General features: G+C 31.8%; 1 protein-coding gene across 4 annotated transcripts in view; it reads left to right on the top strand.

The window, feature by feature from the left end:
* The first annotated feature begins 3,156 nt into the window (after positions 1 to 3,156).
* NO66 (Bifunctional lysine-specific demethylase and histidyl-hydroxylase NO66) overlaps positions 3,157 to 15,920 on the top strand; it is a 41,419-nt gene continuing 28,655 nt past the window's right edge. Inside the window, exons 1-3 of one of the 4 annotated variants that reach the window (XM_075376919.1) lie at positions 3,157 to 3,226; positions 8,578 to 9,203; positions 14,939 to 15,370. In XM_075376919.1, the coding sequence (XP_075233034.1) occupies positions 8,626 to 9,203; positions 14,939 to 15,370 (1,010 nt within the window). In that variant the 5' untranslated portion in view covers positions 3,157 to 3,226; positions 8,578 to 8,625. Of the gene's footprint in view, positions 3,227 to 3,295; positions 3,409 to 3,454; positions 3,619 to 4,279; positions 4,705 to 8,577; positions 9,204 to 14,938; positions 15,371 to 15,920 lie in introns of those variants that run through there. The other 3 variants (XM_075376920.1, XM_075376922.1, XM_075376921.1) reach the window with 3 other exon arrangements.

Below are 15,920 nucleotides of genomic sequence, written 5' to 3'. Positions count from 1 at the left end.
TCCGATGTTAGCAAGTTTCCTGAAGCATCATTAATATATTTATTTTATTTGAAATCCTGCGTTTGTTTGTAACGTTTGGTTATTTTGAATATTTCTTTATCTATTTCTGCATTTTCTAGACGGGTGATCAGAGTCTTGTTGACAGTCTTTGGCAATGGCAACAGCTTGTTTAGCCGCTTTTTTTGCAATGTTATATGCGTCTTTATCCGTATCTGCTTTTGTTTCTTGCCACACCTTAAAGCCTTTTTTCTTCTCTCTGAACGTTTGTTTGACATCATCGGACCACCAACTGGCATCTTTTCCGGTATTCAGTTTGCCTTTAGATACGCCGAGTTCTTCCTTGAAAATGCTGGTAATTCGGGTGTGGAGCTCATTCCTGTTGTGTCAGCGTCTTGGGTCATCACGAAGTCAGCGAGATAACCTTCAACTCTTTTTACGGCATGATTACTCTCCGATGTTTTCAAGTTGTACCATTTAATTTGAGGATAGGATTTAGCTTTGCGTTTTGTGTTCCAAATGGGCATTCGGAGACAGGCTACGAGGATTCGAGTTGGCTGGTCAGAGGCTCTCCTGGGATGACTTTACAGTCCTTAAACAGCCTGCACATCGAAGAGTCACATAGGAAAACGTCTATCTGATACTGAGCTTTTCCACAAATGATTCGGTGTTTTATTGAAGAAAATTCCGAGCGATGATAACGCACAGGCGTTTTTCACCCCCAAACAAACAAAAAAACAGCGAGTTCTAAAATACCCTTCCTCTGATAGTTTGGGGAGCCGAATTCAAAGTACCCATGGATATATATATCCTTGAGGACCTTCTGACCAACGTGTCCGTTTAGATCTCCTGCAATTACTTTTCTTTCTGTGTTATGTATCCCCAAAAATACATCATGTAAGTCGTCCCAAAAAGACTCCTTCTTCTCTTTATCGCAACCTGTCTGGGGCGCATATACAAAGATAATGTTAGTGGGAGCTCTAATGCTTATTTTAGGTACATTATTCTGTCATTTATTCTATTTACTTTAATAACTCGCTGTTTGTCAAGAATTATACCAATGCCATTTCTTGATGTTGATGAGCCATCTTACAGGAGTTGGTAGCCCTAACCGATATTCCTGGAGTAGCACCTTTCCATTTAATTTCTTGGGTGCATCATAGTTTTATACTGTGCTTATATAAAATCTCAGCCAATTCTTGACTACGTCCGCTTAGTGAACCAATGCTCCATGTTGCTATACGCATATTATGCGTCTAGATACGTCACATAGAGGGGACGCCCTAGTATATATCGCATGCTTCGTTCGGAAACTCTGACCGTCGCTTCCGGGGAACGCTGTAGAATTTATCGCTTCACTATTTTGGTGCACTTTCATATCATATCAAGAGAACTTGTTTGGCTTTGACGTTTAACGGCCGGTTGCCACCTGACGCCAAGACTGTGACCTTATACAAAGTCTGGGTCGCCGCCATTGATCTTCTCGTGATTCTTTCACCGCCAATCCTTCTGTCCGTCCAACCTGAACGCACAGCACGCCTGCAGCCAATACTCCGAATATGTCGGAATAGTGTACTTCTCCGACCTGTATGGTTCGCAGCAGGTATTTTATTTCTCTGGAGCCCTCCAGTCAGCTCTTACATGATGACCGGTAAGCACTCCATATCTGTCACCTGTGGACGCGTTCTCTAGGGATACAGGCTCCCCTTAAATCGAAAATAATATTAACAAATAATTTTTATACTTTTTTTTAATTAAATTTATCAATGTTTAAATGTCAACAATTAAACTCGTCACGAATAAAAAATATTTCGAAATGCAATTAAATTAGTATCAATATTAAATAAACACTTAAGTACAAAGTATTGAGACTGAAGATTCATGAAAAATAAAAGGTGTGCAAAAATATTCTAGTATTGTTGATACTTACCCTTTGAAATTTTATCTACTTTATGACTAACCGACTAGTCGTAAAGTAGACAACTTTATGACTAGACTTAACTTTACTTTAGAATCGCCAGGTCAGTCTAAAAGACTTATAGAAATGGAGGGATTTGTATCTATTATTTTTTTCAAGTAACTGGGCGCAGCATGTAAAAAATTGTTCTTCCAACTTAAAAAAAAAAGATAATTTTTCTAAGGTTTAGAAAAGTAATGGAACTCATCTAGGCTTGGAAAAAGTGCAGAACGCCGTTCGGGCCTCACTACACTCCAGCCGCAACCGTAGACGAAAACCCCTTTTCACAGAGGTAAGACGTGGCAGGTAAGAAAGGGATTAATATTTATCTACTTTCAATGCTTCGGTGATTCAATTTCTATATTCACTTGATGAGCAAGCCAAAACGTATCTTAATCTTCAGATGTGAATTGTAGTGGTATCATTTTTAGGGCAGACATTTCCATAAGCTGGTCGATAATCTCAACTGGTAACTTAGCAGCTTCAACGTTTTCACTAAATAGATTCAGTACCCATCTCTTCGAGAAATCATTTTTATCTTCGAGGAAATACTCCGCCAACTGAATCTTTAGCTCACGGAAATGCATCTTCATGCTCTCATGCTTTCACAAATTAATCCATTTTGCATAAGAATCTAATTTAAGAAATAACCAGTTACCCTGTTTTACCGCATACTAAAATGCTGAGACTTCAATATTATTATTTTCAATGAAAAAACGCTTTTAAAAACTTAAATAAATGCATCAGACGCACGCATTCGACACTACGCTGACTTTCTGCAGTCCTTACGCCTGAGAGCACGAGGTTTCAAACGTATCATATTTATATTCGAAAATAACGCTCTTTCAGTGAGTATTATGCAAGCACACCAAATAACACGAAACATGTACAGATCAAGTTGGAATAAATTGCTCATGTTAGTACATTTCAGATATGCATGCTCATACTCGTCGCTATCAACGCCGCTAAATAGTTTTAACTAGGTTTCATTGGATGGAGTTTGGGGTCGCGAAATATTTATTATATATATATATATATATATATGTATATATATATATTAGTTTTTGGGGGTTGTGGAGTTAAAACGTTTGAGAATCATTGGTCTACGGGTACGGCACTCTCGGATATTCTGTAGAACAGATAGATACAGGTTAAAAATTTGTTTTGTTGACAATCGATAATTACAGATTCGAGATATTGCGATGAAAACATCCTATCGACAGCTAAGTTAAGATATCAAGCATGTTCTCAACTAGAGTTTACGTCTTTTGAGTTAGTATCAAGTAATTTTGATATTCCAAAGAATAAGATAAGTTTACTTTAATATTTCAGTAGCCATGATATGATTCATTAATAATAAAATTATTTTTAAAATCTGTGTTAAATTCTGTTAACAAGAGTTTTAATTTTTTAAAGGTCTTGTTTTATAAAAACATTTAATTATTGCCCATGTGGTGGGTGAATGTTTTAATTCTTTTTATTTAATACTTTCTTATTGTTTATGTCTGTAAATTCTGAGAAATTTTTGGGTTTTTCAAAAGTAGTGATTGCAATTTTGTTTTGCTTTTATAAAATGTTGCTTCGAGGCGTATGGCATATAGATTCATAACCTACACAAGAAGGAAGAATGGCCGGTGAAATCGTTTCAGGATTATTAAATCATTGTAAATTGTTAGCGATAATGTAAATTTAGTAAATTACAATTAAGAATCGAATAAATTCTTGCTTGTAGTTGAATTGTTTTTTAAGTAAACGTAATTAACCTTACTTGTTATCTAGCTAGTTGAGAATGCAGCAAAAGTCCAAGGTTCTATTCCTTTAAGTAGTTTTTATTTATTTTTAAATAACATGTTACTTAGTACATGCGTGATTTCTATTAAAGTAACAAAACATTTGTGAAATTGTTCTTTAGAAGAGTACGTAAATTACATTTTTAATTACCTAGTTTGTTTTTATTGTGGCAGTTTTATATTTTCTTAAAATGTAAATTATCGTTATCAAGTTTATCTTTATCAGTTGGATTTAAACTAGGTATTTCCATTTTAAATTAAATTTTTAAAAACCTCTTGCTCTACCACATTTTATTTTGATGTATTTAGTACCTTATACCTACGTATAAGAGAAAAACAATTTTTTTGAATCTTTTCGGTTAATTGCCAGAATTTGCATTTTGTTGGGAATAGTATAAATGCACTTCAGAATGGGATGGAACGACATCATAGTTGGATGGCGTCATTATCACTGCTACTACATCATAATTAATTTATTTACAATATTACATTCATGATCTGAGCGATAATTCATTTAGGATCATTCATGGGAATTGAATCTTTCATTCATTATTGTCATTCACACGTTTAATTTTGTATAGTGTATGTTTATTATTATTGTGTAGTGTTAAATAAACTTAAAAATACACATTTATAAAACGGTAAAAAATTAAAGAAAGCAATAACATTGTAATCAATTGAATACTGAACTGTTATTGCCCTGACAATAATCTGTCACAGCCAGTCAGTAACTTCAGTGTTGCCAACAGTATGTAACAATGATGTAATTCCAGCCTATACTAAGGTGCATTTATACTACTCCCAACAAAAATGCATATGTTGCCACTTAACAGAAAAGGTCCATTTTTTACATTTAAAAAATTGCATTCCAAGGATAATAAGCTTTTATTGTAGATATTAAAATATCAAGTACAGAGGTTGAAGAGTGTTTATTGGAAAGAGTAAAAATGAATATTTCTGGTATGTTCTGAATTGATTTATTATACTATACTTAGCATTTAATTCACAAAACTATAGTTATAAATTTTTTTTGAACTTAAGTAATGAAGTTTGGTAATAGATCATTCTTCTGCAATTATTAGATGACCAGTAAAAAAATTCAGTTGTTACTGATACACCTTCACCAAAAATAAAAGTATAAAATGGAAACTAAATCAGAAAATTTGATAAAAATCCCAGGTACTTATGTACTAGCTGGCCTCCATGGCGCAAGTGGTAGCATCTCGGCCTTTTATTCAGAGGTCCTGGGTTCGAATCCCAATCAGGCATGGCATTTTCACATGCTACTTGTCATTCATCTCATCCTCTGAAGCAATACCTAACGGTTGTCCCAGAGGTTAAAAAAAAGAAAAAAAAGGTACTTGTCTATTATAATAGAACCACTATGGTTGGAAGGTTACATTTAAAGGTCTGTAAATTTATCATGGTTGTTGTAAATAAAGTAGAAACACAAAAATTAGAAATTGAATTATTTATTCAAATTAACCTAACGTAACCTGCAAAAATCCAACGGCTTCCTCTTCATAACGTGGAAGATCTCAGATTCTAAGTGCACACATTTTACTTATTAGCTCACCATTAACTTTAAGAAATATTTTTATTTTATCATCTTACTGATAAGAAGTAGATTGTAGTTATTTAACTCACCACCAGTCATGCTGATTATAACCTCCCAACGTTAGTGGCGCCATTATAATACACAAGTACCAAGTTCCATTTTTGGGCTCTGAATCATATGGCACAGGTGGTAAAACTCTACAATTCTTGACTGGTAAAACTTTTTTATGTAGGCTAAAACCTTATAAGTAATTCTGAGAAATTACTTGATCAACTTAATTTTTTCATACCTTGACTTACCATAGTAGATGTGTTTAGGATCAGGAAACCACAAGATATAAATGTCAGAAAACAGGTTTGGGCAGTAGGTGACCCTTGTGAGGTTAAAGTTCATACCAGGTTATCTGTAGTCTAGGCAATTACTAATAATTTTGTGAGTGACCTGATTAGATACTAGTCTGTTCTGTAATAGGTTAAAGATAAGTTAGATTTAAGGTTAGGGTTTGTGGAGAGAGGAATAAACCATAAACTAATCTTAACAGTTGTCAGAATCAGGCTCTGAGTCAGCCATTGAAGATGACTGGTTGTGATTATCTGAAAATTACGGAGATGATTCTTCGTAAGGTGATTATCTGGTATAAATATGACTAGTAGCAAGAACATAAGTCTATAGTTTATAGTGTAGTCTATAGTTTAAACATAATTGTGTTTCATAGTTGTAACATAGTTCATTTCAAGTAACATAGCTCTATTTCTGTTTAAACATAAATTCGTCCAAGTGTCTCACAAGGGGGTGTTAAGTATTTGCGTTATGTGGATAATTTATCACTAACCTCTCTACTTTCTCATTCTAAGCAAATGTATTATGTTTTTTTTTTTTTTTTATAAAATTCACTACAGGAAGCTTAGGCATAGAAATATGAAATGAAATTTTTGTGGCATCTGAAAAATACAATGCCTGACCGGTATTCGAAACTGGGGCCTCCAGATCAAAGGCCAAGATGCTATCACTCATGCCATGGAGACCGGCATTAAAATATGAGCAAAATTGAAGTTGATTAAGTAATTGTTCCGAACTATCACCATAAAATTAATCTTGTGAAGCTCAAGGATTGATGTATTATTAAGCAAAAAAAATGGTTTTAAACACCATCCTTTTATGACTGTTTTTGTCAAACTAATTATGTTTAACTGTTTTGTAGTCCATAAATGAATTATTTTAAAAATAGTAGGTTTAATCAGTAATTAAGTAGAACTTTGATTAAAAAAAATTATTTGCATCCTTGTCCAAGTATTAGGATAGGTGAAGTAACAGTTAAAGATCAATTGCTTGCAGGAATGAGCATAGACATATATGACTAGATAACCAAATCTACCTGAAAATTTAATAATAGGTTACTAGAAAATCAATTCTACCTAAAGTGTCTAAGGTGACTGATGGATGGAGTTCATTTAAAATTTTGTTGTGCTTTTTATTCAGGTTAACAATGATTTTACTCTTAGCAGAAATAGACTGATCTTCCTTTTACATTATACCTTTACCATTATTAATTTTGCCGTGTTCCCAAATTAGCAGTAGTAAGATGAGATGAAGAGGAGGAGTATGTGTTCTAAGAACACAGAGAGTATGTGTGTTATGTGTTCTAAGTAGTATACAAAAATAATTTAAGTAAGAAGATATTATTGAAATAAAATATTAAAGTAATAAATAAAACTGAGCCAAACTCCTATTCTATATACTTACAAGATGCAATATTACAAAACAAGAATGCTATATTTATTTTTACAGTAAAAAAAAAAATAACAGAAATTTTTTTTCAATTAAATAATTTTTTTTTTATTATTGTTTTTACCAACTATTCTTAGGTGTGATGTACACCCCACGTATAATTCTGCTCACGTTCATGACAATTTTTTGTTATATGATTATTGTTGTATGAAAATTTGATTTATTATGATTTAAAAAACTATTTTGTCATTATAAGAAAGTTCTTAAAATGTACATATAACATAAATCTTATCATTATAATTTATTGAAGAGTTTTAAGTATAGATTTATAAACAAATTTTAATTTTTAAATTATGATATTTAGTTGTAAAGAAATATGAAGTGACTGTTTATTTTTCTGATAATAATCATTGATTTATATTAAAATAGATTTAATAAACTTTTAAAGTTTATTGATTGTCTGTGGCAAAGTGATAGCATCTCAGCTTTTTTTTTTTTTTGAAAGGTTCTGGGTTTGAATTCCAGTTGTGCATGATATTTTTCAATCGCCAAAAAATTTATTTTATATATGCCCACTCACAAGCTTCAAAATTATGTGGTGAATTAGTATTCTTACGGATAAGGAAACTTTCAGAAGAAGAAAGGAAACTGTAGAAAAAGTTTTTTTCTATTTATAATTGTATTATTTTGTACATTATAAGTTATTTAATAGTTATTACCTCTAGCAATCCTTGTAAAACTGTGAATGCATGACAATATTTTAAAAAAAATATTGGAATGCCTTTCTTATTATTATGATTAGTTCTTAGTTTTTTTTTAGTTGCATGTACACTTGTATTTTTACCTTAAAGATATCACACTGTTTATTCTTTCTTTTAAATCATCTCGTCTGTATCATCTATGACTAAATAGGAGGTGGTATAGTTGCTAAAACAGTCCATAACGTGTAACAGAAGCATGATATAGATAGCAACGTGAGTTTATCTTAAAATTACATATGTGGACATCGATCAAAAATGTTATATTGACGTGCATGTAAAAGTTACAAGCAATTCATATCAGCTGCAGGAGAAAGGTGAGAAAGTGAAGGGCAGTATTGGGTTATAAACAACAGTAGCAAACTCAAGAATTTTTACAAAGCTATCTTATCTATAACTAATTATAATTTTTATTGAGATTGTAATTAACTGCTAGCTTACTCGACAGAGGTTCTTCTCGTTCAACCATCGATTGCTCTTTGCTAATGGTATTATATTGTTCACAGATTACACATTGGTGCTCACACCTTTTTATCTATAATATATTTTGAAACTACCTCCTCCTTGTATTTACTTAATAGTAAGTAGATGCTACATGGCTTATCTGATATTTCTCCCAAACTTTTATTATTACTTTTTGCTGAAAGTATAGATTTTTGATACTGTCTCTCCTTCCATATTACCTCTAACCATTTAGATATTTTTATTATTTTAGTTCATCTTAACATTACTTAGCAAGTAACATATTTTATTTATTGTGTATTTAAATTTAAATTTTCTTTGTTTCAGATTTTTAAAGATTATATATTCTAATTCTTATATTATTAAGATTATAAAATGAACTCTAGTAAAAGTAATATGAATAACAGAAGTGATAATTATAATAGAAATAGGAATACTGAGAAGGGTGGTTATTATAGACAGAAAAATAAAAAGAAGAGCTTTCCACAAAGTCGACGATATTTTAACCGTTCATATGATGGCCCTGAAAATTCTATTATAAATAATGAAGATAAGCAAAATGCTTCTCAAAGTAATGATTGTAATGAATACAAACCAGGGAGAGGTAGAGGTACTATGTTTTCTAACAAAAAACGGAAACGAAACGGTAATTATATTAATATAAATGATACTTATATACAAGAAAAGAAGAACTATAACAATAACAATAACAAAGGTAAAAAATCATCGATACAAAAAACAGCAACTGAACTAAAAATTGGAAATAATGATGATAATATTCCAAAGAATAATAAATCATCTACAGAACCTAGCATGAATGATTTTTTTTCTCATAATCTTGGACAGTCTAGTAAAAATTTAGATGCTAATGATAACTTTGTGATTTTTAATAAGACTGCAAGCAGAGCATTTAAATGGTTGTTGCATCCTGTTTTGCCTGAAAATTTTAAAACGTACGTATAGTTTTTCTAATTGAATTACATTTATTTATTTCTTATGACAACTCATGCTGAATTTTTGATTTTGTGGTAATATATACCCATATTTATGTTCTCCATTCTCACATGAGTTATTTTTATTTCTTTAGTCTCCTAAGCTTATTATAATTTTAATTTTGTAATTATAGTTTTGTATTAGCCAGAAAACAGCCCTGGACCGTAGCCTGTATGACTATTACCTACAATTACCATTTTCCATTGTTTTATACTGGTTACTTGACATATTGATTTACTATACTGTTGTTTAATGAGATTATTAAATTAATGTATTATAATAATTAATTTATTATAATATATTTAATAAGATTATTAAATCTTATTAAATATGTTATCAACCACTGATTGAATTTAATAATTGTTTATTTCATAACCACTAAATCAATAAACTCTATGACTGGTAGCATAATAAGTTTTGTATTATTTTAATATATAATTTGTAAAACTTTATTGAATTTAACTGAAAATCCATTGCAAATCTATTAATTTTAACAACTCTATAAGGTAAACTATTGTTTTACTGATTGGTTGGTTCTATATTTAAATTATTATTATTTTGAGTAAGTAAACAGTCATTGGTGTCATTGGAGTTGAATGTTCCACTGGTATAGCCTGACAGTCATTTATTTGAAGACTCTAACCCATATGATTGTTCATTAACATTCTTGTACTCCAAATGGTGTTAACTTGTTTTACAAGTATACTCTATTCAGACTTTTAAAATTTCCTTATTTCTGATATAAGTAAAGGAAGCTCTCAGTTTAATCTGTATGAACTTGTTATATGATGATGATAAATCTTTTCTTATTTTGCATAAGTTTAACTGGTGATTTCATTGTAAGTTTTTGCAAAATTGTCTAAGTGTATTTTTAAAAGAAAAATTACAAATTACATTGTCTATAAAGAAAATAAAATTTTTTTAGTTTTTTGTCATTGTTATCACTTTTATTATTTTTTAATCATAAATAGTCTGATACAGAGCTAAAATTTTGGTATGTTGGGAAAACCACAGTATTTTGGTATGTGCACATAACATTTTGAATTTTTCTGATTAACAGTTGCATATCCTATAATAATAATAATAATAATAATAATAATAATAATAATACTTAGTATTTGGTATAATATTGCACTATATTCATATTTAATATAAGATATCTTTTCATAGAATAATTGGACTTATTTAAAAAAAAGTGTTATCGAATGTTTAAAGCATTATACAATTAATTGTATTTCATAGGTTTTTCATTTTCATTGTACTTATATTATCCATATCTCTTCTGTTTTGAGAAGCAACTCTAGAACACTCTTTCTGAAATAGTTTTTAGATGTTGTGTAAATTTTGTTTCATGGATTGTATTGTCTCAAATCTCTGTCATTTTAATTTTTGGAATAAAAAAAGTCAACAGGGACTAGGTCAAGTGAATATGGTGGGTTAGAGATCAACTGGTGTACTGCTTGGTACCAGGTCCCTTATGCTATTGCTACATCCATCCATCTCTGTTCTAAGCCTTCTCCTTCATCTCCTTATAATTTCCAGTCATCACTTCATCCTTCTTTCTTTCTTTTCGTACTGATCCTTCAGATAAAGTTGTCAAGATTTCACTTTCTCTAACTATGTGTTTTCATCAGTTTATTATTTTTTTTTTTTGGAGTAATTTCCGCATAACTGCTCTCTTCTTTAATCATGTTCATTTTTTTAATGTATTAGGAATGACTCTGAGCAAATGTTTTTGTACAGAACTTCTTTATTAGCAGTGATGCATGAATTGGCTCATTATCACAATGTAGGAACTGCAAATTATACTAAAGTTCAGGTTTTTTCTTCCTCACATTTTCACAGAAATCTTCTGACTTATAAATAGTAATGATTGTTTGTCTTGCAGGTACAAACTCATAGTGAACAATGCCTTTGATGTCAAAAAAATTATATTATCTACATCACCTTTCTTTTTAAAATTATAGTTGTTTTTTTTCAGCCTTTATGATAATTTTCTGATCCACTGCAACGACTGCGACTTTGTTTCCATATCTTATCCATGCGCCCATATCTCATCACTGGTTATTATTTCTGGAAGGTTTCACTGTTATTTTGACATCTTCAAAAGATTTTATAAATACATTATTGATGACTTGCCAGAAAGAAGGACTTGTTAAGATTTCTCCATATTATCAGATGCTACGATGCTTTACAAATTATTTGAAGAGCTGTAAAAATAATTAATTTTATTAAAAGTTGACAGTCACAGTATAGGCCAATCGCTGCGAAAGTACTATTGTCGCATCTGGTTTTAGTGGCCAGGCCAGGTTTACGATTGATTAGGGTGTGCCACAGTGTTTGGTTCTGGAAGTGCTGTTGGAATATAGTATATGATGGGATTCTAAGATTTGCATTCCCTGAAGGAGTTATTCCTGTTGCTTTTGCTGATGATTTATTCCTGGTCATGGTGGCTAGGACCAAGCAGTTTTGATGGACAGGGGCAACAAAGCCATTGAGCTAGTCGATTTAGCTGGCTACTCGATTAAGGATTGGATGGATCTGGCTCTGGAGAAGACAAGATGCTGGTAATGGCCGGAAAATGGAAACTGGGGCCTATCGCCTTTAATGTGCAGGGCGTGTCTCTTCCCATTACTTCGGGGGGAAGTTCTTCGGGGTTTGGCTCGACAGGAGGCATTCCTTTTGGACACATTGCCAAAGCCAAGAGGAGGACAGAGAAGATTGTGACCGCATTCAGCAGGCTCTTCAGCAATGTCTGCGGTCCTAGATCGTCTAAATGGCATATTTATTCGACCATATTCAACTCAATAATGGTGTACGGGGCTCCTGCTTGAATAAGGGCCTAGAAAACTGAAACGTGCTAGGCTAGCCTTGGAGCAGGTTCAGAGAAAGATGTCTCTGAGAATCCCCTCTGGGTACAGGACTGTATCGTTGGAGGCAGCGTTCGTTAATGCCGGTAGGCCACCAATGGATCTGTTGGCCTTGTTGAAGAATCACTGCTACCATGTGAAGGATAGGACCTTGTCCTACAATTCTGAACCAGTGGGAGACAACAGAAACGGTTAGATGTACGTTTAAATTAATTAATTGTCTTGCGTTGTGGGTTACAGAGAAGTTGGATTAGGAGTTACAGAGAAGTTGATTATTTCTTAACACAGTTCCTCTTGGGACATGGCTGTTTTAGTTCATATGTGTTTCAGCTTGGGCGCAGCAAAGACAATTTGTGCCTGTACTGCGGTGGCGCGCCTCCTTCACGCCTATACTATTGTTGATGTCATGCTTGATTTTGGTGAAAAGTTGATTGCTGTCTCTACGATGAGGGGCATCATTGTGTGAAAGGTGGTAGAAGCATAGGATAAGAGGACAGTCTGTGGGAATAGGAGATACCCGTCCACCTATCTCTGGGTGTGTGTCTGTTCTCCATTGATGCCGAAGGACTCCATTGAGTTCCTGTAGCCCCATTCGACGATCTTACTGCTCACATCATGGCGATGAGCATTATCGTGGGGAACAGAAAAAATTAGTTGGAGGGACAGCCTATGATGGGGAGGATGTGTTTGCGATCGGACATGGATGGGCTTAGTTGCGTTGATCCCCATGGGATTCCACTATCTCGTCTCCTGGATGTAGTGAATTCACATTGAATTTCACCTGAATTCACATTGAGATTGACCTATGCTTTTGGCATAACTTAGTCCGGTTTTGCATGTTGCTCGTGGAGAGGGGTTTTAGTTGATGATAGCCTGATACTGCTAATATGTGCAAGCAGACTGTGACTGGTTGAGCTTTGCCCTCTCTGACGGGAAAAAAAGTTTCCGGTTGAGATTCACAACCAGCTCATGAAATGTATGCCAATAAAATGTTATAACTACACTTCGCATCTGAAGATTTAGATTTGTTTTGGTTTGCTTGTTGAAGTGAATAATTATTAATAACCTGCCTTGTATTACCTCGGTGAAAAGGTTTTTTTGTGTATGGTTTTGCTATAAACTAAATATAGGGATCATCTTTTATCACTTAAAAACAATTTTTGTGTGTTTTTAACATAGATCCACTTATGTAGAAAAATGTTTAAATGAAAAAACAATCACAACCATCTCATTAATTTATTTTCTTTACATGTGTCCTTAAAAATGTAAGTAAAATGTTTATAATAAATGATTTTTTTTCTCGTAATATGATTTCGTTATTGTTTACATGTAAATTGTAGGCTAATTATACGACCCCCTCTTCATATCATCGCAATCCCCAGATTGATAAACGCCAATCTATGGGACTGGTTTTTGAACACATATTTTTTCCTGTTGGCATTTATAGTTTCTTCATAACCTATGTTATTTGTTGACTGATTTTTTTGTGTGTAAAATTTGTAAAAAAAAACCAGAAAACCCACAAAAATTAATATTTAAAAATTTTAATAATAATATATTCATTTAGGTAGGTTAAAAGTAACTTTTCCCAAATGCTAATAAAAAGTTCCTTTTAAAAAAAAAAAATTCCAACTAATAAGAAATTCCTTTTATATTAGATGTTTTAATGTACATCAAAGAAAGTGTTCAAAATTTTGTCTTTATGGCTGTATGGGTTCACGATAGGATTTAACCACTGAAATGAACTTTTTTTCAAATAAAGTTTTATCCCTATTTATAAAATTAACTAAGTTTTCAATTATGGTTTTAAGTGATTGAGATCATTTTGATTTGAAGAAAATACTATACCATTGACAGTTACAAGGCATTAAAAAAAAAAATTACAAGACACTAATCACATGAATTTAGGAGCCGTCTAATTATTCTTTGGCATCTCATCCATCCAGGAAAAATTTAATTAAAGCTGCTGTTGTTAATTTAGAAGAGCTTAGAATGACATCTCATCTTGCTGACAAACATAGGAATTGTCAATGTCAAATACAAGGTTTAATAGCTTAGGAATAACATCTCAGGATATGAATCACTTATACTCTTCTGTCAAAGAAATAAGGTCCTAAACCTTCTTTTGTAATGATCCCACACTAAATATGAACTACAGGTTGATTAAGTTCCTGTTCCACAATTACAAGAGGATTTTCATCAGGACAATAAATACAGTTGATTTATTAGTTAATTTGTTTTGGAAAATGCCTCATCAGATTATATCACTGAACTAGAGAAAAAGGTATCTGCTTCATAAATAATAATAGTAGTAGATAATAATAATAATACTAGATAGGGAATCTTGAAGAGCTGCATCAAACCAGTGAAATGGCTGAAGACAAAAAAAAATAATCATTAATTCTTCTTAAATTCCATCACCTTCACAAAATGCATGAAGTAATTAATTTTAATGAACCATTTAAATTTCAATTTCTTTAGAACCTTTCATAAACTTGTTCCGAGTATTTTCAGTTTAACAGGAGCCTTTTTGGTTGGCATTTGGGTACTCTCTACTAATATCTTCATAAGAAATAAAAATTGATCTGTTAAAAATATTTTTATCTTGTAAAACTTTGCTGTTTTTATTAAATAAGTGTTCGAGTACAGAAAAGTAACAGAGTGAAAAAATGTTGTATTGCCTTGTTAGAAAATGTGTTTTTGAACAGCAATTAATAGGTAATGTTTTCATGTCAGAGTTTTCGATAATTAAATAATTATTTTAACTAGTAATAATAATTTATATTAATTTTCATTATTTTACAGGATACATTTTTTTTTTTCAGACTTTATTGGGAAAAACTTCCATTATTTGTTTGTCGTAATAAACCAGATTATTATAAAGATCTAAATGTGGATACAAATTTAATTGATTCTATATTGAGAGAGAATCATGTATTATTTGGCAAAAATATTGATATAACAACATACACAAATGGTGTTCGTGAAACTCATAATCCTGTTGGTAGAGCGCATGCACATATAGTTTGGGATTTTTTCAAAAATGGTTGTAGTGTGAGATTGTTAAATCCACAGACATTTATTAATTCAGTTTATAGATTAAATGAGGTTTTTCAAAGTGTTTTTAATGGTTTTGTTGGCTCAAATCTTTATCTTACTCCTCCTAATTCTCAAGGATTTGCTCCACATTATGACGATATTGAAGCGTTTGTATTGCAGTTAAAAGGTTGCAAATATTGGAGAGTTTACAAACCTAGGTAAGATATATCTGATATATTCTTTAGTAGATTCTTTAATTATTTTGAAAAAATTATTTTAGTGTCAGGACCAATTTATCAACTGTATAGTACTAAAATTTAGATTTCAAAACTCTGTGTGATTACTTGTCCAAACAGCTGATTTATAATTTCTTTGAAACATAACTGAGCATTTACATTAACTTACTTATTTATGTTATTTTTCTGGGCAGTGAAATGACATTTGCAAACTTTTTGGAACTTAGGTGATCAGTTGAATGAATACAGATGGCTGTACTTATTAATATTTTAATCTCGTTATGCCTGTAATTGCATCATATAGAATATATATAATTATTTTTTTAAATTGATCCTTTCGTGATCATATTCCTCTGCACTATACAAATTATATTAATCCAATCACCCCAAGTACGGATTTAATAAAATAAAATAAAGTAAGATGACACCTATCTTCTTCCATAATATCCAAGCAAGTGCGGTTTCATGATTACCTCACATCAGTTGCTCTACATAATTTTTGAAATTGACCTTATACTATACATGAAATTTA

Source organism: Lycorma delicatula, chromosome 10 (genome assembly GCF_047948215.1).
Source record: "Lycorma delicatula isolate Av1 chromosome 10, ASM4794821v1, whole genome shotgun sequence".
Taxonomy (NCBI): Eukaryota; Metazoa; Arthropoda; class Insecta; order Hemiptera; family Fulgoridae; genus Lycorma; species Lycorma delicatula.
This window is presented reverse-complemented; position numbering and strand designations above follow the sequence as displayed.